Source organism: Brachyistius frenatus, unplaced genomic scaffold (genome assembly GCF_029030835.1).
Source record: "Brachyistius frenatus isolate BFR_SWC_R1_liver_20210118 unplaced genomic scaffold, ASM2903083v1 Contig_244, whole genome shotgun sequence".
Classification (NCBI taxonomy): Eukaryota; Metazoa; Chordata; class Actinopteri; family Embiotocidae; genus Brachyistius; species Brachyistius frenatus.
The window spans coordinates 417156-443373 of record NW_027210843.1 but is presented as its reverse complement, the minus strand read 5'-3'; the positions used below and the strand labels follow the sequence as shown (position 1 = coordinate 443373).

General features: G+C 48.1%; 1 protein-coding gene across 1 annotated transcript; it reads right to left on the bottom strand.

Annotated features, from left to right (window-relative positions):
* lrp6 (low density lipoprotein receptor-related protein 6) lies at positions 1-24949 on the bottom strand. Its single transcript, XM_069720608.1, has 23 exons — positions 24663-24949; positions 18555-18951; positions 14667-14864; positions 14001-14197; positions 13219-13350; positions 10916-11312; positions 10677-10848; positions 8844-9060; positions 8418-8707; positions 7957-8183; positions 7702-7886; positions 7242-7568; positions 6927-7129; positions 6624-6835; positions 6353-6543; positions 4919-5128; positions 4404-4529; positions 4070-4306; positions 3838-3948; positions 3109-3339; positions 2643-2779; positions 2030-2127; positions 1-1649 (listed from the first exon to the last, which is right to left on the bottom strand). The coding sequence occupies exons 1-23, from the start codon at positions 24715-24717 to the stop codon at positions 1349-1351; spliced, it is 4851 nt and encodes a 1616-aa protein (XP_069576709.1). The 5' UTR covers positions 24718-24949; the 3' UTR covers positions 1-1348.
* Positions 24950-26218: the final 1269 nt, after the last annotated feature.

Genomic DNA, 26218 nt, shown 5'->3' with positions numbered 1-26218 from the left:
CGATCGGTCGATGGACCGGACCGATGGACCGGATCGATGGACCGGATCGATCGGTCGATGGACCGGACCGATGGACCGGATCGATCGGTCGATGGACCGGACCGATGGACCGGATCGATCGGTCGATGGACCGGACCGATGGACCGGATCGATCGGTCGATCAGTGGAAACGGTTCCGTGTTGTGTACGGAGGCCCTGAACATGAGCAACAAAAACATAGTTTCACGTGAACGCTGCATTGTTTTGTTCATCGTGCGCTTGACGTAGTTTGTGTAGTTTGTGTAGATTGTGTAGTTTGTGTAGAACCACGTGCGCCACATTAAGTTTGTATTGTGCAACATTTACATTGTGTTGCGCAACACGTAGTCTGGAGCCGTTTGTGGTTGGTCGTGTTCAGAGTGTAGATTGTAGTTCGCTGTATGCAACTTGGAGTTTTACGTAGTTTTTAGTGCGTCTAGCTTCGTGTTTTGTGCCTCACGGAGTTCATCGTGCGCCTTGCGTAGTTTTGTTTTGTCTTGCGTAGTTTGAGTTTGTAGTAAAAGTGGATTATTCTGTGAAAACAACAAGCAGCCAGCGAAGGCGGCGACCGTGTTTGACCCGACCGTTCGTCCTAAACGTTTTGCTCACATCCTCCTCGGGGTTCTGCAGAGTTCGATTGGACCCGACCGGACCAGGTTCTGATCTCGGCAGCGTCGACGGGCTGCCGATCGGATCGATCCATAAATATGTGCCTCACAGTGTTGTTGCTCCGGCTCAGAACCGGCGTCCCGTTTTCACGACTCGGCACGTGACTCACATCTCGTCCGGTAACAGAAGAGGATTCCCGGTAAACACCGAGCTCTGAACACCGAACACCGGCTTCTTCTCCGGCCACCATCCAGTTTACATGGTAACTACAGACAAGATGGCTGCCAAAGCATTGCAGCAGTGGGAGGAGCCTGTTGTGGGAGGAGCCTCCGGTGGGAGGAGCCATTCTCCCGGAGATGTGGGTGTTTTTCATTTTTGGCATCAGATAAGTTAAACGTCCCGTCGGCGGTCTTCGTGTGCTTTTTGTCCTTCAGCCTCGTTCTCCTGCTTTAAGGCAACTTATATTTGTGATGATTTTAATAAAACCTTTTCTTAAAAAAATGTACAAATTTCTTAATACAAACCTCTATGGCGTCATCAGTAAACACTGTATAGAAAATATATAAATATGCTTTTCTCTTTAATGTACAAATGTTCTGGCGCTGCTCTTCCCTTTGTTCCTCCTCCTCTTCTTCAGTCTCTCTTTCCCATTTTTGACCTCATATGCACAATTGCTATTTACAGTGAGGGGGCGGAGCTGTGCGGAGGGTGTGGGCGTGTCTCACGAGGAGTCCGTGCAGGGCGACGGCGGCGGCGGGTAGAGGTGATGGGAGTAGCTGCGCTCGGTGTAAGGCGACGGCGGGCAGCTCTCGCAGTTCTCCTCGGCCGACAGGTACTGGCTGCGCGGCGTCGGCGGCGGCGGGAACGGCTCCGAGTCGTAGTTGAGGTCGCTGGTGTAGCCCTTAGCGGCGGCGCTGGACTTGAGCGGCGCCCGCCGGCCCGGTGTGTAGTCGCTGTCGCACACGTCGGTGCTGCAGGGGGTGGTGGGCGGGGCAAAGTGGCGGTAGGTGTAGGGCCGGTAGCTGGAACGGTTCAACACAAATCAAACATGAACAACCTGCTCGCTATCTTAAAATAAAAAATACTCGTATTGTGACAGTAATCGGTTTGAACACCACGATTATATTAAAATATCCTCCATAATTCTACATTTATCGGCCAGAAACTGTAAAAACTAAAAATTATCTTCAAGTGATCCAACGTCCGACAGTCCTTGAACTCATCAATCTGATCTGAAAACTGTGATATTTTACTTCATTGTTATTAAATGTATTTTCTTTCCCGTCATGGAAATGAGAAGTTTCAGTGAACGCTAACAGACGGAAACAAACAGGTGAGGCGGGAACATCGATCAGCTGTGAGGACGCTACTTCCTGTTTGTCTGGGTGGTGGGCGGAGTTACCTGTAGGACCTGTGTGTGGAGGGGCTGTTGGAGGAGTAACCGAACTCCATGGTGTACTGAGAGCGAACAGTGGCGGGAGACGGAGGAGGGTTCAGGATCTGAAGGAGCAGGAAACAACAGCGACACACTAATGACATCATCAGGTATGACATCATCCTCAACTCAGGAAGTGAGAATAAAAGCGGAGACGTTGTCATCAGTTTAAAGTTAAAAATACGACAAAGAAAAACTGATTAACTCGATATTTACAGACCATAATAAACAGGAAGTCAAACGGACTGTATACTGACGAGAGTTTTGTCTTTTTTTAAGCTTCAACTTAAAACATTTATTATTGAGAACTGAATGAAAGTAGAAGCAGTTCCCTAAACCACCAGCAGGAGGCGGTGATCGACAGCTCAGTGGAGCTGCTGTCAATCAGAAGTTATTCACATCGAACAAATCATAAAATAAAAATCACATAAAAACAAAGAATAATCATCTGATAACGAGCTGATTCTGATAAATCATCTTTACAGCCGATGTATTGATTATAAACAAACAGTCGCGTCTGATATCTGAATGCAGAGCAGTGAAATAAATAATGAATAAATGAAGTAAAATCAGGTCTCACCGGGGGGAAGTAGGTTCCTTTGGTGCTCGACGAGCTGCTCGACGAAGCTCCGGTGACGTGAGCTCGGTCGTACGGAGGCCCGCTGCTCCCGCCCATAATGCTCAGGGAGCCAATCACAGACTTCCCTCTGGACATACCTGTTGACAGGTGAGGAGACAGACGTCAACTAAAAGTTCTGTTCTTCTATTATTATTTATTTAATTTCTTGAACTGATTCGTCTTTTGGTTTCAAATCCAAACCTAAAAATGTTGTTTGACTTTCATGTGAAATCAGAAACTCAAATTTGAAGTTGATCAAACTTTCTATAAAATAAAACTATAAAATATTGGCGCTTTATGAGTTCCGTAGATCAGCTTCAGTTCATATTAATGCAACTTCTGTTTCTGCTGCAGTCAGTTTTAAACTGATGATCAATAACAGATCATCAGGACAAGATGAACCGCGTCTCCATGGCGACCGTCTCACCTGGCAGCGAGCTGGACAGCGAGCTGGGATGCGGGACGTAACCGAGCGGCACCGACGACGATCCGTGGACCACGAAGTCGTTGGTGACCGTTTCGCCGTCGTCCTTCATCTGCGGACACAAGACGCGCTGGCACACGAAGTAGATGGCGCCCACCACGAACAGCGCCATGACGACGCTCACAATGGAGATGATGGTGTTGTTGGGCGGAGGCGGCGGCTCCTCCGTCGGGTCTGAAACCACAGAAGAGGGACGTCAGTTTTATTTTATAGAAATAAATATGACGCCGCCGCGATGAAATGACACTTTTTGGAAAATGAGGAAAAAACTGAGAAAATGTTTTAACATAAGTGAAAAAATTGTATGATTGTTTTTTGACAAATTAATTATTTTCTAAGGAAATTAAGTTTATAGATATAAACAGACAATTTCTAACATAAAAACTGGAATTACATGTTTTTATTAAAGGACGTTTAAAAAAAATAAAGATAGAATTTGTTTTATTTTTGTGTTGATGCAAACAAACACTTTTGTAAAATAAAACTTTTTATTTGATTTTAGCTCAAATTAAATTAACTAAAGAAACTAGGACAAAAAAATAAAGCGTTTTTATTCAATAAAATGTCTGAGTTGTGTTTTCTAATCAGATGAAACGTCTCCCAGAAAACAATCAATCAATAAAAGTCCAATGGAAGTGATTAACTGATCAGCGATCGATCGATCGGACTCACAGCAGCCGATCTCGTCGGAGTTGTCCGTACAGTCCGTGTTGTGGTCGCACTTCTTGTGCTTCCCGATGCACTGACCGTTGGAGCAGGTGAACTGGTCGGCCGGACAGCGGACTGGAAGATGATTGACAGGTCACAAGTGGTTTATTGATCGTTTAAATGTCGGAGCAGAAAAACATCCTACGAATCGTTCTAGTGATTGATTGTGGTCCTGGTTGAGTCCTCCGGCTCTCACCTTCACACTTGTTCTCGTCGGAGCGGTCCTGGCAGTTCATCTCTCCGTTGCAGCGCAGGCTGAGATCGACGCACTGACGGCTGTCGCACTGGAACTCCGACTCGGAGCAGACGGGACAATCCTCCTCGTCGCTGCTGTCGTCGCACTCTGGATACCCGTCGCAGCGCCACGCCTCAGGGATGCAGTCCACCTCGCCGGAGGTGCAGGAGAACTGCTCCGGGGAGCAGGTGGGCGGTTCTGAGGAGGACACGGGGGGAGTCAACACACCTGTTCACCACACACCTGTTCACCTGTTCACCACACCTGTTCACCTGTCCCCCACCAGGTGTCTTACCTCCACAGGACAGCTCGTCCGGCAGCAGCACTAGGTGGACGGGACACGAGCAGCGAGTCGTACCGTCTCCCTTGACGATGCAGATGTGGGAACAGCCGCCGTTCTCCCACGTACACGGATGTTTACCTGCAGGACAGGTGAGTCATGTTGAAGTCAATCCAGGTCATTTTCTAAACATGTTTTAATGTTTGAATTTTTTTTTTATTGTAAATTAAGAACTTTTTTTGACTGCTTTTTATTCGACGCCAGGGTTCATGTTTTTTTAATCAGTATTTAATTTTTCTAATTTAAAGAGTAAAACGAATCAATCAGGTGTTAAAATCTGTGAATAAAAAACAAACATCCTCTCAGAGTTCGACGACGTCTTCGAATGTTTCCATTCGTTCAGTTTAAGTGAAACTATATCTTCCTCTGAGGGGGCGGGGCCAGAAAACGGTTATTTTTTCCTGGTTGTCTGATCGGTCTCCGATCAATACGATCGATGGATCGCTGGATGTCTGCGGCGGTCGACTCACTGTACTCCCTCATGTCCAGCTCGTGCACGGCGTGGATGTCGCTCAGGTAGACGATGCGCGCCTGGATCTTGGTGCGGCCCTCCCTCGTGGTCTTGTCGATGCGTTCGATCATCTGCTGCTGCTTGTCGATCCAGTACAGGTGGTTCCCGAACACCGTCAAACCGACCGGCTGCAGGATGTTCGAGTCGGCGATCACGATCCGATTGGCTCCTGAACAGAAAACAAAAGGTCGGCGGGAAAAACAAAAACTTCAGGAACAGAGGCAACAAAACGGGAGAGGAGCTGAGGGGGGGGGGGGGAAGCGGGGGGAGGACAGTGACACGCCCACGTCAGAGCACAATATTAGAAACACAGCCGTAAACAAACAAACAAACAAACAGTGCTGCTGAAAAGGACCTGAAACACCAGCGAGTTAGCATTTTTAATGTGCGACTTCTTGGCCAGCAGGTGGAGCTCCGACTGAACAGAAGCCCCGCCCACTGTGTCAGGTGATAGATCAATAAAGGTTATTCTGCTGGATTTAAAGATGCGTTTCAGTTCATCAGGAACATGTCAGACTTATTAAACAGAAGACAGTGAGACAAATCGTTTATTAAAATAAAAGATAAAAATGTAAATTTATGCATCATTTCCTCTGCTGAACTGAAACAGACTGAAATCCTTCTTCGATAACAAGTCTGAAAAGATTTCCAACATTAAAATTCGGTTTTACTTTTTAATAATTTATGTACTAATTTATTTATTTATTTCAAATGAAGTCACTTGTATTTAAAAACGTTTTGTCTATACTTCAAATCAGAGAAAACTCCAAGAGAAGAAAGTTCAGTTCAAACGTCTGTTTTTCTTTCTCAAATCCTGTCCAGATTTCTCCCCCCTCTTTTTCTGTATTTTAATATCTCACTAAAATAAATCAGATTAAAACATCCTGTTTGGGAACCAACACGATGTCATCACAGCGAGCTGCTTCCTGTCGGCTCGTTAACGTGCTGCTGTTTTGTTGAGATCCGGTTTAACCTGGATTTATTTAAACCTCCACTTCAACAGCAGCAGAACTGTGTGTGAGCAGCTCCTGACTGCAATGCATCGTGGGAGTTCAGACTAACATCACTGGGTCATTGAGACTGAAGGAAACTTAAAATCAGACAGATTCTCAGGGAGCTTCTGAACTGTCCGTCTCTCGGATTCATGGCTGTTTGTTAGTGTTCGTTTACTTCCTGCTTTGGTTTGTTTTGCTGATATCTGATGTTATTCCAGTTCAAACCGGTTTAATCCAGTTTTTTCTGTTTCAGGTTCAGTCGGTGAATAAAAGTAAAAACACTTCGTCAATCTTCACTTTTAAGTCCAGATGGTGTCAACAAACAACTTTATATCTGTTAAACTCCACCCTCTTCTTAGATCCCGCCCCTTACCTAAACCCCGCCCACTTCGACTCACCAGACAGGTCGCTGCTCTCGATGCGCCGCAGGTCCGAGTCGACCCAGAACAGCTTCCCCACCTCGTTGTCGATGGCGAGCGCGACTGGCTTCCCCAGACCGCTGAAGAACAGAACCTCGCGCTCCGTCCCGTCCAGCGCCGCCCGCTCGATCTTCGGCGAGCGCTCCAGCAGGTTGGTGAAGTACATGTACCTGCAGGACGGAGGAGCAGATGATCAACCCTCCTGGTGAAGATGATGATGGTGATGAAGCCGAGGGAACCGGACACGTACCCTCTCTCTGGGTTGACCACGATGGCCCGGGGCTTGTCGTGCTCGCCCCTCAGAACCACGCCGACCCGGCTGCCGTCGGTGCGCGTCACGTTGATGACGTTGGTGACCTCGCTGGTCCAGTAGATGAAGCGGCTGTAGACGTCGATGCTCAGGTCGTACAGCTGCAGGCCCGGACCGGGACCGCTCAGCGAGCTGGAGACCACCGTCAGGCTCTGAGGGGACCGGAAAGGGTCACACGGGTCAGAGGTCGTGACCTTAAAGAGGTGTGTCATCAGAGCCTGAGCTCCTCCCCCGACGTCCTACCTGGTTCCCGTCCTCCTGGGCCCGGCGGATGACGTTCTGCTTGGAGTCGATCCAGTAGAGCTGCTTGTCCAGCGGGTCGTAGTCAATGGCGCGGACGTTCCTCAGGCTGTGGATGGGCAGCATGATGTCGGGGCTCTGCTGCTCGTCGATCACCATCCGGTTGATGGCCGTCTTCTGGCTGAACAGCAGGAAGGACGTGGGAGCTGCAAGACGGGTGAGACGAGTGAGACGGGAGGCTCGGCGGCGCCCTCCAGAGGACAACATGACTCTCTAGGACCCAGAACCTACTGCTCTCTAGGACCTCCGGCGACTCACCGCTGCAGGTCTTGTTGTCGTAGTTGAGGGAGAAGTGGGCGGGGCATCCGCAGACGAAGCTGCTGACGGGGACGGCGAGACACAGGTGGGAGCAGTGTCCGTTGGTGGAGGCGCAGGCGTTCCAGCCGCCCTGTCGGGACGAATGGAACACCAGGATGTCCATGACGTAGTCCAGGTGGCCCTGGATGATGGTGCGGTTCTGACCGCTGGTCTTGTTGGCCCGTTCGATGCTGCGCTGGCTCCAGTCGGTCCAGTAGATGTAGTCCTGGTACTGGGTGAGGCCGAACGGGTGGGGCAGGTCATCGGCTATTACCTCCCGGTCCTGACCTGGAGAACCACAACGAAACAAGATCTTTATTATTACAGTCCAGAACCAGATCCAAAACATCCAGAACCAGGTACAGAACCAGTCCGGTCCCAACCTGGAGGACCAGAACACGGGCTGGAAGGTTTGGATTACCGAGCATGTTGGAGGACTCAATTAGCGTCGTGTCCAGGTCGGTCCAGTAGAGGCGCCGCTCTGCGTAGTCGATGGTGAGTCCGTTGGCCCGGCCCACGTCGGCCACTAGCGTGATCCGACCCGTCCCGTCCATCGCAGCACGGTCAATCTTCGGCTTCCCGCCCCACTCGGTCCAGTACATGTACCTGCGGAGAAGGAACCCGATTAATATAAAGAACCGGACCGGCAGAGCCCGAAACCGCGAACTGTCCTCACCCCTCAGCCGGATCCAGAGCCAGCGCCCGCGGACTGTCCAGGTCCTTCCAGACCAGAACCTGCCGGTGCTGCCCGTCCAGTTTTGCCACCTCGATGCGGTTGGTGCCGGTGTCGGCCCAGTACAGGTTCTTCCCCAGCCAGTCCACTGCCATCCCCTCTGGGTAGTCCAGACCGAACTCCACCACGTGTTCCAGGGCGCTGCCGTTCATGAAGGCCCGGCTGATGGTCTGCAGGGGTCAAAGGTCAAAGTTATGGACTGAGAAGACAGGTCAGTGGTCAACAACTCCTCCTGTTCTCCCAAGGTTCTCCCCATGTTTTCCCAAGGTTCTCCCCATGTTCTCCCAATGTTTTCCAAAGGTTCTCCCCATGTTTTCCAAAGGTTCTCCCCATGTTTTCCCAAGGTTCTCCCAACGTTCTCCCCATGTTCTCCCAACGTTCTCCCCATGTCCTCAGAAACCCACCTTCAGAGTGATGTCGGTCCAGTAGATGCGGTTGTCGGTGACGTCGAAGTCGAGCGCCGAGGCCTCCTTGACGCCGGTGAGCGGGATGGCCACGTTGTTGTTGTTGGTCTCCAGGGAGATGCGGCGGATGTCGGTGTGGCGGGAGAACAGCAGGAAGGCCTCGGGGACGATGCAGGTTCTCATGTCGGCGATGAGCTCCAGGCCGATGGGGCAGCCGCACTGAACGCCCGCCGGCTTGTAGAGGCAGAGGTGGCTGCAGCCACCGTTGTTTTCCACACACAGGTTGGTACCTGAGGGGGCGGGGCAACACATCACACAACGTGAAGGTAGGATCAAAAATACAAGTCGGTTCCCTGGCTCCTCCCCCAGATGACATCACTGACAGGAAGCACAGCAGACTCAGTGATCAGCTGGTCCTGGACTCACCGAAGACCTGGTGCACGTATGTGGCCTTGAGGCCCATGAGGTCGGGCAGCTGGTCGATGATGATCTCCCGCTCGGCGCTGCGTTTGTGGACGCGCTCGATGCTGCGGCGCTGCCAGTCCGTCCAGTAGATGAAGTCTCCGAGCAGCGTGAAGCCGAAGATGTGAGGAAGTTTGTCCTCCACCAGCACCCGTCGGCCCGACCCGTTCATGTTCATCACCTGCAGGTACACAGAGATGGGGGGCGGGGCTTAAACTCAGCTTCAATACAATTTGTCTGAAACCAAACAAGCTTCAAAATAAAAGTTCCTCTATGACACACCTGACAGGCTTCAAAATAAAACTGATCGATCAGTGAACATTGATCAATACTCTGAACAGAAACCGAGAGCAGGTTGTGTTTCTCTACTGAGCATACTGAGCGCGCTCAGAAGAGCTCGGCCGACCTGGCAGCACATCGCAGCGCCGCTAATTAGAAGCAAGAGCCGGAGCGAACAAACAACAGCAGCATATGGTCGCCACATTTCCTCCTCTTCTCTCCAACTCTGACATCTCACTTCTACGAACCAGCCGAGTCTCCGGAGAACTCGCTGAGGAGAAGTTTAACTGGGAGGGAGAGGAGGAAACACCGAGTGTAATACCACCAAGGGCCACCAGGGGCTGGATCCAAAAACATCTGGAACCAACAGACTCCCATTAAAAAAAACATCAAGTTCTCTCCTGAAATCCAAGGAAGGAAGGAAGGAAGGATCCTCTGATAGGCTGTGAGGCATTCAGGGGACATCAGTAAAATGTAGAAAATAACCTGTTTCTCTCTCCCCCTCTAAACTGCATGAAAACTAAAGAATAAAACTAAACTGACGTCTCGGTGAGTTGATACTTCGTACAAACTTGTTTTAACGGATTATGAGAAAATACATTTTCTTGAAATTAAAGTGATTTATTTATTTTTGTTCACTCTGACCACCTCGCTCAGACCAGTAGAGACCACATCGGTCCAGATCTTTAAAAGGACCTCCTGCTGGTTTATTAAATTCTGAAGGATCCAGTTTCATCAAGTGGATTCATTATTATATCTGTTAACTCTGATTTATTTCACACAAACTGAATAAAAGTCCATATATATTTTTCTGGCGTCAGTGATATTGTAAGAAAAGTGGGCGGGGCTCCAGCTTCTGTTTATATGGAAGTATTTCTCTCTTGTGGCGTTCGGAGGGTTAAACGTCAGAAAATGATGCGAAATATTTGCCACATTCCTCAGAGACAAGTTCAGATGTTAAATTTCCAACTAAGAGATCCAGTTTAGAATCACGTGTTTCATGTTTTTAAACTGGTTCAGACCGGCAGGAGGAGGCAATGTGGATCGGAGGCCTCTGATAGGACCTGAAACACGCAGAGAAACTCAGATGAAAAATGTGAGGAATCTGCAGCGGAGGAGAAACCGGCGAGGCCTGTAATCTGTCCTCGCTGCTATCAGCGACGCCATTGGCCGCTCGCAGCGCAGCCCCGCGTGGCCCGCTGCCATCCTCCAGGCGTCCTCGCTCTCCGGCTCGCAGGAACGCCGCGGATAAATATAAAGAAGTTTCCATCCTCGGACGGCGGCCTCAGCCAAAAGGTCTCCGCTGGTTTGGGAGCTGCGACCGCACCGCGGAGACGGATCCACTTTCTGGGTCTATTCTAAACACAACCGGCCGCAGCTGCAGCGCCGCCGCAATCACTAACAGATGGGGGAGGCAGCCGCAAGAACTGGGTCCTCTCGGGGAGGAGGGAGGGGGGGGGGAGAGGAGGAGGAGGTTCAGAATCATCAACCGGCCCGGTTGTGGACTTGGTGGATCACCTCAATCTTGTCCGTCTTGGCGTCTCCCCAGTAGATGTTGCGCTCCTCGTAGTCCAGAGCGAGTCCGTTGGGCCATCCCAGGGAGGTGTTGACCATCACCAGCCGCTCCATCCCGTCCAGATCGGCCCGCTCGATCTTCGGCACCTCGCCCCAGTCGGTCCAGTACATGTATCTGAGAGAGGAGAGCGGGTCAGAACCGAGTGAGGTGGACGTGTTCGGTCTCCGGACGGCGGACTCACCCGGCCACGGGGTCCAGGACGATGGCCCGGGGCTCGTCCAGGTCCTCCGAGATCAGGATCTTGCGCATGGTGCCGTTGAGCCGGGTCACCTCGATGCGGTCGGTCCCGGTGTCGGTCCAGTAGAGGTTCCGGGCGATCCAGTCGACCGCGATGCCGTCGGGGTGGTTGACCTGCGACGTGACCACGAACTGGGCGTCGGTGCCGTCCGGCAGCGAGCGGCGGATGGCCTTGACGTCGTCGTCCGTCCAGTAGATGTACCCGTCCACCGGGTCGTAGTCGATGGCGATGGCGTGCCGGATGTCGTCCACCTGCAGGATGATGTCGGTGAAGTCGGGCATGTCCAGAGAGATCCGCCGCAGGTCGGTGCGCCGGGCCAGCAGCAGCATCTGGGTCGCACCTGGGGTCAGAGGTCAGAGGTTAAACCTGAGGTCAGAGGTTAATCATGTCAGCTCGCAGACAGCTGATGATCATTTCTAAAACTTCATCACAGATACTTGACTTGACTTAAGTGATTGTATTTTATTGTGAAATGTCACGTCCAGATCTGTTTACTTCGTACTTTCAACTCCGAGAGAAGGACTGATGCTAGTTTGGATCCGCCGGAGGGACACTCACCACTCTCTGCTGTCATTGGTCGTTTCAACTGTCAGTGAAATCCTGACCCCTCCTACTGAACAACAACCAATCAGAGCTTCCGTCCCAATGATCCAATGTAAGATGTCATTCTCAGGTATTAAACAACAGGTAAATAAAACCTGTTATTGAACAGGTAGAAACATCATATTTAGTACAAACATCCGTTAAAGACTACTGCTGATTTATTTTGAGTATTATGCTCCTGCATTTATATTTTGCTCATAAAATGTGTATAAAGTATAATAATTCACGACTTAAACCAACAGGTTTTTGTCTTCTGGAGGTGAAAAACAACTTAAAGTATATATAAAACTAGTTAATCTGCCATTTAAACATCCTCAAACCAACAAATATTGACTTTACCGTCAATAAATCATCTATAAAATGATCCATAATAAGCCTTAAATGACTGATTCAAATGAGCTACACCTTTAAAAGCTTCATAAAAACATGACTCTGCTCCTAGAAGTATATTCTACTGTAACTGCACTCTGACTTCATGACTCTAACGAGTATTTCTACTTTAACTTCGGTGCTTCCTGCAGAGCTTCACCTGACGTGAGATTATGGAGGCTGCAGGCGAACACGCTCGGCTCCACAGAAACAGTTAAAGGCCGGCAGTGAAAGGGGGCTTTGTCTGCGGGGGGAGCATGTGATCCCATCCCTCACAAAGACCTCTCCGCCTCCGCCGCTCCGCAGGCGAGGGTTACTGAACCCAAAAAATGTAAATACAAGAGGCAGAGAGGGGGAGGAGGGGGTGTTGGGCTGCCATTCAAACAGCCAGCCCCGGTGACGGAAGGGGGGTGGGGTTACCACGGCAACAGCAGGTCAGCCCAATACCACCTTAAGCAGCTCGGAGACGAGGTGGTAGGAGGAGGAGGAGGAGAGATGCGGAGCGGGCGCTTTTTCTGAGTTTTTAAATTCGAGGAAAAGCTAATGAGGTTTGGTGCGGAGAGAATCTGCTGGTTGGCCTCCTGCTGCAGCGACACAAAGCTCACGCACACTAATGAATTCAATGTGCCTGTTTGGGCTGAATTCTTGGAAACGGTTACACAAGACAGGCCTTCTTCTGCCTTCTCCTCTTCCTCCCCGAAAATAATAGATGATCTCTGAACTGCTGCGTCGCTCGCTGACGCACAGCAACAAATATTTGGACGCTGCTCTGTTTCCACTCCGAAGCAGCGCTGCGGAGAAGTTTCCTCTTTCACCGGATTACACAGAAACAAATAGACTCAGGGAGCAGTTTATTAGGAACACCTGCAGGCCGACGGGTCCAAAACGCAGCGCTGCTTCTATAAAACACTCTTAGGTTCTGGACCGGGACGTGATGACTTAACTGGATTTTAAATGTTCCTTATATTAAAAATGGAGGGCAAAATATTAGCAGAGATCAATAATAAACATAAAGTCGAGTTTACAGGTGTTCCTAACAAAGTTGCTGTAAGTGTAGATATTTGTTGACTGAGGGTATATAAAAAAATATAGAATATAAATATAAAACAAAAACTGGACGAAATGTTTTTAGTTGTTTTTGACTGACAAAAATCAAATCGACTCAAATTGGACGAAAACTGAATGAACGCTGGAACGCGTCACTGAGCAGGTAAATAAACTGATCAAGGAAAGCGGTGGGCTCAGACTGATGATGATGAAGATGATGTCCTCACCGTCCCGGCAGGTCTTGCCGTCCTCCAGCAGCTGGACTCCGGTGGGACAGGCGCACTGGGAGAAGGGAGAGGAGGGAGACAGCAGGCAGAGGTGGGAGCATCCTCCGTTGTTCAGGGAGCACGAGCTGCCGGCTGCCGACAACAAACACACATCGACTACAGTCAGGTACACGGCAAAGACTCCACGGTAACGCCGCCGTCGCCATGACGACTGCAACCTCAGCATCACCAAATGCTTTTAAAATATCAGACGCAAAATGAGCGAAACATGAAACCACAACCCTTCATAAATCTTTACATGTCTGACTGATTCAATGAGTTCAGACTGAACACAAATGATTTTATATTTAAATATGAGACGTTGAACCGTCTGGATCGAAAAAACTTCTCGTCGCAAAATTTAAAACCTTTCAGAATTAAAAAAAACTAAACTATTTTTATGGATTTAAACTGGATCTTACATCTTAAACTGTTTTAATGTAAACAACATTTTTGAATCAAGATGAACTGCTGTTGATGTTTGAGTCTGAGGTCGACCAGTTGACGTCAAACACGTCTCCAGCTGCAGCTCCACCTGGTGCCACGTGGTACCGCGTGGTGCCACGTGGTGGCTGTTGCCACACCTGGAGGAAGGATGTGCAGCAGCGGGCAGACTGTCTGAGATCAGAGGAGGACGACTGCTGAAACACGAAGCAGCTGCTGAACATCTGGAGACGTCCACAGCGTTCAGGAGGAAGGAGAACAGGTAACCATGGTAAACACGGAGCAGGTGTGTGACTCACAGGTGAGCTGCCTCCCGGCGCTGAAGACGTGAATGTCCATAGGGGAGAAGATGTCAGAGTGGACAACGCGCTGCTTGTCCCCGGTCTGCTTCCTGCAGGCGTGGATGGAGTGGGTGTTCCAGTCGGTCCAGAACAGCGTCTCCTCGTACAGCGTCAGGGCGAAGGGGTGGGGCAGCTCGCCCTTCACCACCACCTCCCTGAGGACACACACAGAGGTCAACACAGGCCCCGCCCAGTGAGGACACACACAGAGGTCAACACAGGCCCCGCCCAGTGAGGACACACACAGAGGTCAACACAAGCCCCGCCCAGTGAGGACACACACAGAGGTCAACACAGGCCCCGCCCAGTGAGGACACACACAGAGGTCAACACAGGCCCCGCCCAGTGAGGACACACACAGAGGTCAACACAAGCCCCGCCCAGTGAGGACACACACAGAGGTCAACACAAGCCCCGCCCAGTGAGGACACACACAGGTCAACACAAGCCCCGCCCAGTGAGGACACACAGAGGTCAACACAAGCCCCGCCCAGTGAGGACACACACAGAGGTCAACACAAGCCCCGCCCAGTGAGGACACACACAGAGGTCAACATGAGCCCTGCCCAGTGAGGACACACACAGAGGTCAACACAAGCCCCGCCCCTGAGTCCCAGCCGGTACCTGAAGGACCCGTCCAGGTTGGAGCGGTGGATGAAGTTGTGCTTGGCGTCGGCCCAGTATAACTTCTGCTGGCCGTAGTCCAGAGTCAGTCCGTTGGGCCAGTAGATGTCCCGGTCGATGATCATGGAGCGGTTGGTGCCGTCCATCCCCGCACGCTCGATCTTTGGGATCTCCCCCCAGTCCGTCCAGTACATGAACCTGACAGGAAGACATGAGCACCAACCAGTCAGAGAGGAGGACATCAGCGTGAAACTGAGCAGCTGACAGGAAGTGAATGAGATAAACTGCAGAACCACGACAGAAAGCATCAGTGAGTTTTTAATAGTTATTAAAGAAGAAGAAGAAGAAAAGTCACAGCTCAGTTCATTTCCTGTTTGAAGACGACGAGCGCCTCAAGCTCGGTGACGGCGTTTACAGTGATGCTGCTGTTGCCAGGCAACCAGCAGGGGAGGCGACTGAGGCAGAGGAGCGGTTTGTACAGAAAACAATGCTGCACCCGTTTAAACCAGGAAGTAAGCTGCTGCTGTAACGAGACTTCAAAGTAAAAGCGGGAGGATTCATCGAGACTGAAGTTTAGCTTCACAGAGTGACATCATCAAAAGGCTGATCCATCCTGATTCATCTCTGGTCACTGAGCGAAGCTTAAACTGGTTAAAACAGGTGCTGACTCATTTTCTTTTTCAAAATAAAACTCTGGAGGGGGTTTGTCAGTTTTATTCTGAAAGAAAAAAACTGAGAGAAAAAGATGTTTTTTTTAATAATAAACTGATTTAACAAACTCGAACGTCGAACTCTGAATATTGTTATGTTATTATTATTAGTCTCCTTCTTTGGGGATGTTGATGTGTTGAATGTTGAATGTTATCCTTTAATAACTGTCCAGATGAAACGGAGCGAGCTGCTCCAGGTTCCCTGTTGAAGAGGAGCTGCCCGGTGATGAAGACTCTGCCCGTCTTCATCAGACACCTCGGCGTCTCAGGTCGACTCACAAACATTCCTGCTGAACAATGCAGCCGTGCAGCCGTCCCTCTGCACAAGAGACGCTTTGTGTTTGGTACCTGATGCATTAATCATCCCGCTGAAGCCACGCCAGCTCGGCGTTCCTCCGGGGAACGTGGAGAACCGGCAGAACTACGCTCACTGGAAACTCGGCTAGTCTCCGGGTCTGACGTTCAGACGCAGGAAAACACAAATCTGAAGAACTGTCGAGATAATAATCAATAAGCTTTAAATGTCTTCTGTTTTCTGTCAGTTTCACGTTTCAGCCTCAAATAAACTCTGGTGAATTTTTTAATTTTTATTTTATACACTTTATTAATCCCCGAGGGGAAATTTCTTTGCTACAGCAGGGGGGAGCTGCTGCAACAGGCTGCCACTAGCGCAGCGGCAGGTAACCTGACCTGAGGTGCATGTTTTTTTTTTTTGGATGATGGGAGGAAGCCGGGGAACCCGGAGAGAACCGACGCAAGCACAGGGAGAACATGCAAACTCAGCACAGAAAGGCCCAGGACCGGATTTGAACCTGGAACCTTTTTGCTGTGAGGCGACAGTGCTAACCACTGCACCACCGTGCCGCCCAAACGAGTGAATAACGAGTGAACAGAAGAAGTGTCAGAAAATCTGAAAACAAGTTTTAAAAAACACGTACCAATAATGAGGATTTCTGCACGTTTCCATGGAAACATGAGTGGTTTCATAGAGAACCAGCAGGTGGCGCTGAATAAAAAATGATGGAAATCGGTAATTCCATATCAAATATTAGTATATTATTTGATATAATCAGATATTGGTATAATATTTGATATGGAATGTCAGATTTCCATATCAAATATACTAATATTTGATATAATCAGATGAATCGTTTAATCTATAAAACCAGATGGAGGAAACAGAAACATCAGGTTGGACTCCGCCCCCTTCTTCTTCTTCTGTGCTTCAATATCTCGAGTGGAGAGAATCATTTCTTTGTGTATTCAAGTTGATGTTTATAAAAGTTAAAAGGGTTCAAAGGGTAAACGGGAACAGATAAAAAAAAATCGTGTTCTTGACTGAGCGAACAAAAAAGGGCGGGGCCTCTTTGTGGCATTTAAAGGTCCAGATTTCCTGAATGAAAACACTTCGTTCACGTGGAAACTATTATCAACATCCAGACTTTCCCTGCGAGCAGAGGGAAGAACCCGAACCCCCGACAACCCGGTTCTACCAAACACAAACGGAGGGGAGGGAAGAACCCGAACCCCCGACGACCCGGTTCTACTAAACACCAACGGAGGGGAGGGGAGGGAAGAACCCGAACCCCCGACGACCCGGTTCTACTAAACACCAACGGAGGGGAGGGGGGGGAGAACCCGACCCCCGACGACTCGGTTCTACCAAACACCAACGGAGGGGAGGGAAGAACCCGAACCCCCGACGACCCGGTTCTACTAAACACCAACGGAAGAGAGGGAAGAACCCGAACCCCCGACGACCCGGTTCTACGAAACACCAACAGAGGGGAGGGGGGGGAAGAACCCGACCCCCGACGACCCGGTTCTACTAAACACCAACGGAGGAGAGGGAAGAACCCGAACCCCCGACGACCCGGTTCTACTAAACACCAACGGAGGGGAGGGGAGGGGGGGAAGAACCTGAACCCCGACGACCCGGTTCTACTAAACACCAACGGAGGGGAGGGGGGGAAGAACCCGACCCCCGACGACCCGGTTCTGCCAAACACCAACGGAGGGGAGGGAAGAACCCGAACCCCCAACGACCCGGTTCTACCAAACACCAACGGAGGGGAGGGAAGAACCCCAACCCCAACCCCAACGACCCGGTTCTACCAAACACCAACGGAGGGGAGGGAAGAACCCGAACCCCCGACAGCCCGGTTCTACCAAACACCAACGGAGGGGAGGGAAGAACCTGAACCCCGATGACATTTTTACCTGCCACATGGCGGCCAATCAAACGGAGACAGGAAGAGTTCCATGAATAGAAACCCAAGAGAGACGAGGAGGAAGACGAGGAAGACGAAGAGCAGCAGCACAAAATTTAAATAAAACTAATGAATGCATTACACACGCTTTTATCTGAGTCCTCATGGATTTACATCCTGATGGAGGAGGAGAGAGGAGAGAGATGAGAGAGGAGGAGGAGGAGGAGGAGGAGAGAGCAGGATGGAGGAGAGATGAGAGGAGAGAGGAGAGAGGATGGAGGAGAGAGGATGAGGAGGAGGAGGAGAGAATAGGAGAGATGAGGAAGGAGGAGAAGAGGAGAGAGGAGGAGAGATAAGGAGAGAGGAGGAGGAGGAGAGAAGAGGGGAGGAGAGATAAGGAGAGAGGAGGAGGAGGAGAAGAGAAGAGGAGAGAGGAGGAGAGAGGAAGAGGAGGAGGATGAGAAGGGACGAGGAGAGAGGAGAAGAAAGAGGAGAAGGAGAGGAGAGAGGAGGATATAGGAGAGAGGAAGAGGAGGACGAGGAGGAGAGAGCAGGATGGAGGAGAGAGGATGAGGAGGAGGAGGAGAGGAGAAAGGAGGATGGAGGAGAGAGGAAGAGGACGAGGAGCAGGAGAGAGGAGGATGGAGGAGGAGGAGAGAGAATGAGGAAGAGAGAAGAGAAGACGAGGAGGAGGAGGAGCAGGAGGGACGAGGAGAGAGGAAGAGGAGGACGAGGAGCAGGAGAGAGGAGGATGGAGGAGGAGAGAGGATGAGGAGGAGAAGGGAGGAGGAGGAGGAGGAGGACCAAAAATGTATAAAATAACCCAAAACATTTTATAAACCTTCATGGACGCCTTCGTTCCTCCCAACACCTCTGAGCTCTTCAGAACCTCATCAGGATGGAACCAACACCCAGACCGGTACCAGCTCCACCTTCCCAGACCCAAAACCCCCTGTAGCCGGACTCACCCTCGCTCCGGGTCCAGGGCGATGGCTCTCGGCTGGTCCAGCTCTTGCCAGAACAGAACCTTCCTCAGAGACCCGTCCAACTCGGACACCTCGATCCGATTGGTCTCCGAGTCGGTCCAGTACAGTTTCCTCCCCAACCAGTCGCAGGCCAGTCCGTCCGGGGAGGCCAGGCCCGGCACCACCGTCTGCACGGTGCCGGCCCCCGACCGGTTGAAGGAGGTGCGTTTGATGGCCTCCTCGCTCACATCGCTCCAGTAGATGAGTCCCTGCGAGAAGACGTAGTCCACGGCGGCGGCGTCCTCCAGCCCGCCCACCACCACCGTGGCGTTGGCCTTCTCGTGCGCTGCGTCCACGATCCGAAGGTCCCGGCGGTTGGCATACAGCAGCAGCGGCTCCCCTGGAGGACGCCGGAGGACACGCCGTTAACGCAACAACACACACACTTTAAACAAGGTTCAAAAACACGTACCAATAAATCCATAAAGCACAAAAACACACTATTTCAACTATTTATAAAAAACATTAATAAATTGTTATTGAACATAAATACACAATTTAAACTATTAAAAATAACACGTGAAAATAAATCATTAGCGCAGATATATAATTTAAATTATTTTAAAAACACACATCATTAATGCACCAATACACACAATTTAAACTATTAGAAATGTGAAAACCATCAGGGAGCTCAACGTGATAAAAAGAGTCTAACGTGACAAATGTTTCCAGAACAGACCGTCTGTGACGGAAATAAAGAACAAAGAACACATCTGCCTTCAGAATAAGACCTTTAAATCACATTCAACACTCAAACTAAGTTCAGTCTCTTCCAGCTGGAAGTGGACAAAACTCATTGAACATGTTCCTCATTACATCAGAAGACCACATTTCCCACAAACCCCGTCACTTCCTGTTGTTGCTGGTTAGCTAGCAGCAGTAACCAGCAGTTTGTTTTGATGGTGAGAGGAGAGGGGGCGGAGCCTCGCTGGGTGGAAATTAACACTTATTTTGGTAATAAAGTCAGTTTTATTTTGAAAGGCAACTTTATGACAGCAAACTTTTACCAGAGTTTGTTTTATGTTTTTTTTCTGCAGGAATTTAGAAAATTTGCTGCTGTAGATTTTGTTTGAATTTGCGTTAAAGTCCCGTCGTTAAACAGCTGGAGTCACAAACGACTCCTGAAATCTACCAACAACATGAGGACCACAGCTGATGTCTGCAGCCTCCTCCTCCTCCTCCTCTCCTCCATGTTGTCTCTTTAACACCCTGCACCACGGTGGAGGAGTCTCAGCATGCGGTCGGCGTGTGAACACGGCGAGCAGCAGCCGGGGACTCTCCGCTTCCTGTCGGTTGCGTCCTGGCACCAAGCCTGACCCCCCCCCCCCGGCGCTGCAGGCGACCAGCGGATCGGAGGGGAGGCGACCCCATCGCTCGCTGGGAACTTCCTTCACCAAATATTTACTGAGGCATCAAACTGCAGACCGCCGGCTACTGACAGGCTGCACAGAGACCAGGAAACTACACACAGCTGCAGGTCGCCTCCAATCACTGATCAATACGTCACTGATCCATCAACACGTCACTGATCCATCAACACGTTCACTGATCCATCAACACGTTCACTGATCCATCAACACGTCACTGATCCATCAATACGTCCACTGATCCATCAACACGTCCACTGATCCATCAACACGTTCACTGATCCATCAACACGTCCACTGATCCATCAATACGTCACTGATCCATCAATACGTCCACTGATCCATCAATACGTCACTGATCCATCAATACGTCACTGATCCATCAATACGTCCACTGATCCATCAATGATCCATCAATACGTCCACTGATCCATCAATACGTCCACTGATCCATCAATACGTCCACTGATCCATCAATACGTCCACTGATCCATCAATACGTCCACTGATCCATCAATACGTCCACTGATCCATCAACACGTCACTGATCTGATCCATCAATACGATCCATCAACACGTCCACTGATCCATCAACACGTTCACGATCCATCTGATCCATCAATACGTCACTGATCCATCAACACGTCCACTGATCCATCAACACGTCCACTGATCCATCAATACGTCCACTGATCCATCAACACGTCACACTGATCCATCAATACGTCCACTGATCCATCAATACGTCCACTGATCCATCAATACGTCCACTGATCCATCAACACGTCACTGATCCATCAATACGTTCACTGATCCATCAATACGTCACTGATCCATCAATACGTCCACTGATCCATCAATACGTCACTGATCCATCAATACGTCACTGATCCATCAATACGTCCACTGATCCATCAATACGTCCACTGATCCATCAATACGTCCACTGATCCATCAATACGTCCACTGATCCATCAATACGTCCACTGATCCATCAATACGTCCACTGATCCATCAATACGTCACTGATCCATCAACTGATCCATCAATACGTCACTGATCCATCAATACGTCCACTGATCCATCAATACGTCCACTGATCCATCAATACGTCCACTGATCCATCAATACGTCCACTGATCCATCAATACGTCCACTGATCCATCAATACGTCCACTGATCCATCAATACGTCCACTGATCCATCAATACGTCACTGATCCATCAATACGTCCACTGATCCATCAATACGTCCACTGATCCATCAATACGTCCACTGATCCATCAATCCACGTTCACTGATCCATCAATACGTTCACTGATCAATCAATACGTTCACTGATCCACCAATACGTTCACTGATCCATCAATACGTCACTGATCCATCAATCCATCAATACGTTCACTGATCCATCAATACGTTCACTGATCCATCAATACGTCACTGATCCATCAATACGTCCACTGATCCATCAATACGTCCACTGATCCATCAATACGTCACTGATCCATCAATACGTCACTGATCCATCAATACGTCCACTGATCCATCAATACGTCACTGATCCATCAATACGTCACTGATCCATCAATACGTTCACTGATCCATCAATACGTCCACTGATCCATCAATACGTCACTGATCCATCAATACGTCACTGATCCACTGATCCATCAATACGTCACTGATCCATCAATACGTCCACTGATCCATCAATACGTCCACTGATCCATCAATACGTCACTGATCCATGATCCATCAATACGTCCACTGATCCATCAATACGTCACTGATCCATCAATACGTCCACTGATCCATCAATACGTCCACTGATCCATCAATACGTTCACTGATCCATCAATACGTTCACTGATCCATCAATACGTCCACTGATCCATCAATACGTCCACTGATCCATCAATACGTCCACTGATCCATCAATACGTCACTGATCCATCAATACGTCCACTGATCCATCAATACGTCCACTGATCCATCAATACGTCACTGATCCATCAATACGTCCACTGATCCATCAATACGTCACTGATCCATCAATACGTCACTGATCCATCAATACGTCACTGATCCATCAATACGTTCACTGATCCATCAATACGTTCACTGATCCATCAATACGTCCACTGATCCATCAATACGTCCACTGATCCATCAATACGTCCACTGATCCATCAATACGTCACTGATCCATCAATACGTTCACTGATCCATCAATACGTCCACTGATCCATCAATACGTCCACTGATCCATCAATACGTCCACTGATCCATCAATACGTCACTGATCCATCAATACGTCCACTGATCCATCAATACGTCCACTGATCCATCAATACGTCCACTGATCCATCAATACGTCCACTGATCCATCAATACGTCACTGATCCATCAATACGTCCACTGATCCATCAATACGTCACTGATCCATCAATACGTCACTGATCCATCAATACGTCCACTGATCCATCAATACGTCCACTGATCCATCAATACGTCCACTGATCCATCAATACGTCACTGATCCATCAATACGTCCACTGATCCATCAATACGTTCACTGATCCATCAATACGTCCACTGATCCATCAATACGTCCACTGATCCATCAATACGTTCACTGATCCATCAATACGTCACTGATCCATCAATACGTTCACTGATCCATCAATACGTTCACTGATCCACCAATACATTCACTGATCAATGACCAGATCAGTTCATTAATAACAACAATCAATGACCGGATCAGTTCATTAATAACAACAATCAATGACCGGATCAGTTCATTAATAACAACAATCAATAACCTGATCAGTTCATTAATAACAACAATCAATGACCGGATCAGTTCATTAATAACAACAATCAATAACCTGATCAGTTCATTAATAACAACAACAATCAATAAACTGATCAGTTCACGATCAATCAGATCATTATTCATTATTGAAAGGTGACATCATAAAAAAAAAGGATTTAATTCTGTTGTTGTTGTTTATGTTGTTGGATTTTAATTGTTGTTTTAATCTAAATTAATTTGAAAAGTTTTACCGTTTTATTCTGTTGTTTTTACTCCTGAGAAAATGTGGTTTATAAATAAATTCACTTCCACCTGTTAAATGTTCCTGTTTGAGTTCTTTATCTGAAGTAGTAGAACTTTAGTAGTTTAACATGGAACTTCCTGATAGAACTTTGTAGTTTGGCTTTCTGGAAGAAATGATATTTTCTTGATTCTTGTTGTTCTGGTTTGAACCCTCATGTTGAAATGAACTTATTGTAAGTCGCTTTGGATAAAAGAGTCAGATAAATGAAATGAAATGAAATGTAAAGTAATTAAATGTAATGTAAAGTAATGTAATTAAATGTAATGTAAAGTAATTAAATGTAATGTAAAGTAATGTAATTAAATGAAATGTAAAGTAATTAAATGTAAAGTAATGTAACGTAATGTAAAGTAATTAAATGTAATGTAAAGTAATGTAATTAAATGAAATGTAAAGTAATTAAATGTAAAGTAATGTAACGTAATGTAAAGTAATTAAATGTAATGTAAAGTAATTAAATGTAATGTAATTAAATGCAATGTAAAGTAATTAAATGTAATGTAAAGTAATTAAATGTAATGCAAAGTAATGTAATTAAATGTAATGTAAATTAATGTAAATTAAAAATGTAAATTAATGTAAATTAATTAAATGTAATGTAAAGTAAGGTAATGTAATTAAATGTAATGTAAATTAATTAAATGTAATGTAAAGTAAAGTTATTGTTGGATTCTGTGATTATTCAACTGAACATTGTTCTGAATATATAAATGCACTTTATTCTTTGAATAAGTTTTGTCATGCTCTTCATTGGTTTGTTGTTTTATTTCTTGTTTTTAGTCTAAATTTGATTTATTGGAACATGTTTACTTTTATTCTGTTGTTTTTACATAAAACATCTAGAAAAAAGCTGCATAAATAAATAAATTCACTTTGAAACCAAAATACAAATAAATTCTTTACACTTTTCATTATGTTGTTGTTGTTTATCCGTTTCCACTTTAATTCTTGCTGTAATTTAATTTAAATATTTAATCTTTGTTTTTCCTGCTGACTGACTGTCAACAAAGTGTTGTTTAAATAAAGTTGTTATTCTTACTACATGAGGATAATTCATTAGCCAACCTGTTAGCTTCCTGCGGCTAACGATAGCATTTGTTGTGCTAACTGCTGCTAGCTGTTTATAAGTTCTACAATACAAAGTTAGCATGCTAGCAGGAGCTGCTAGGTGCGTTTAAATAATGATAATAATGTGATAAAGGGTTCCAACATGAGGCCGGCGGGTCGCAAACACTCCGCCGGGTCACAAACACTCCGCCGGGATGTTTTCCAGTTAAGTGGGTTAAATCTCGGGCTGTTCGTGGTTCCGTCCTCCGGCCGGGATCAGGCTCCGTTAGCAGGCAGGCTAACGTTAGCTCCGCTCCGGAGACCGGAGGCCCGAGCTCCGACGACCCGCCGAGGAACCTCCTCCCCCGGCGGACAACACCACTTTTAACCGAGGACACGTCACCCGGAGGCGGGAAGAGGAGCCGAGGAGCCGAGAAGAGGAGGCGGGAAGAAGCCGAGAAGAGGAGCCGAGAAGAGGAGCCGAGAGGCCCGCGGGCAGAACAACTCACCTCGTACGAGAAAACCAAAAGTACACAACAACAGAGTCCGCAGAGAGACTCCCATCTTCTCCCGTTTCGTGGCGGAGCGCCGCGTCTCCTCAGCGCAGAGCTCCCATCGCTGCTCGCTTCCTCCGGCGGAACAAAAGGCGGATTTACAGCAATATTCCGGTCGATTCGGCTCCGATGCGCGTTAAACTGCGGCCGCTTCCATCCCGACTGTTCGCTGACTGCGTCGGTTCAACTCGGCTCACATTGTCCTGCAGGAGATCCGCCGTCTGCTTCCGCTGAGAGGAGCTGCTTCCCCTCCACCCCCTCCCCCCTTTACCCCCTCCACCCCCCCTCTCCGCCCCCCCTCACGGCTCCACCGACTCTATTGTTGTCCGGGGCTTGGATACCGTCACGCCGCGGAAACGCCCCGCAGAACCAACACCGAACCCAGCCGGACCCCCGCGGACCCTGAACCCGTCCTGCGGGACCTGAACCCGTCCTGCGGGACCAGTTCATCAGGTGGACCCCGGAACATGAGGCCCTCCGAGGAGCCATCAAACACGAGCCCGTTATTAAACACCTCATGTTACAAACTGTTTGTCTAAATAATCTGATGTTTAAATGTGACAAATTAAACCACATTTGCTTCTTTTTTATTTCTCAGGTGTGCTACAGGTGGTGGCAAAGCCGGGACCGTGGGGGCCATGACCCCGCCCCCTGCCTGTGGTGATGAATATTTTTTAACCAGGTGTGACATTAAGACTCTCAGGTTGTTTCTGGTCCCTCACAGGATCTCTGAAGCGTCCTGAATATTTATGAAACATGATTCCCGTAAAGATCCTAAACTGAATGAAAGTTAATGAGGTTGTCAAAAGAAACCGGCTTCCTGAGGAGTAAACTTTGTCCTATTTAGCTGATTATTGCACCTTTAAATACACCAATGTGTATTTCTGTGTATTTTTAACTCTTTACTTTGTTGTATTATAATGCATTTCATTTATATATTATTTTTCTAAACCACAAATTCATAATTTTATCAAAAAACTTCATAAACATCAGTTTACAATTCTATCAGTAAAGAACCAACGACAAGTTCAAAAATCAATTTTTTTTTAATCCTTACAAGAACAAAACATCAAATCCAAAACTTATTAAAAGCATCACTTCACAAAAACAAGACTAAACTATTGCCATGAAATAATTAGAGTAAAAACCAAAGCAAGAAGTGAAAAGAGCTCGTCAGTGCAGCGTCAGTTCGTCGGGCTGCTGCTGCCACCTGCTGGTGGCGCCACGCCGCAGCAGCCTGCACATGACGTCCAATACAAATATAGGAAAATAGTGCGCGGCCGTGTCCTCTTACCTAAAAACAATCAGATATCTCAAAAGAAGCAGATCATATTTATCAAAAAACACAATAGTGCATCAATTCTGAAAGGATTGCATCCATCGTCTGAATCTCGGAGAAAGATGTGGACAGAATACAAAAACAACACAGTGAGCGTGAGTCTGACATCGAGACTGATTCGGTGATTTAAGAAGCAATCACAGGCTCGTATGGCTGAAGCATGTGGGAGTAA

Coding starts and splice junctions, on each gene's coding strand:
- lrp6 (XM_069720608.1), bottom strand. CDS start 24,717: ATGGGAGTCTCTCTGCGGACTCTGTTGTTGTGTACTTTTGGTTTTCTC. Junction 10,849..10,915: donor GTCCTGGACCCCGTGGCCGG/GTGAGTCCGCCG, acceptor CTCCTCTCTCAG/ATACATGTACTGGACCGACT. Junction 7,130..7,241: donor CGACAACAAGACCTGCAGCG/GTGAGTCGCCGG, acceptor CCCGTCTTGCAG/CTCCCACGTCCTTCCTGCTG.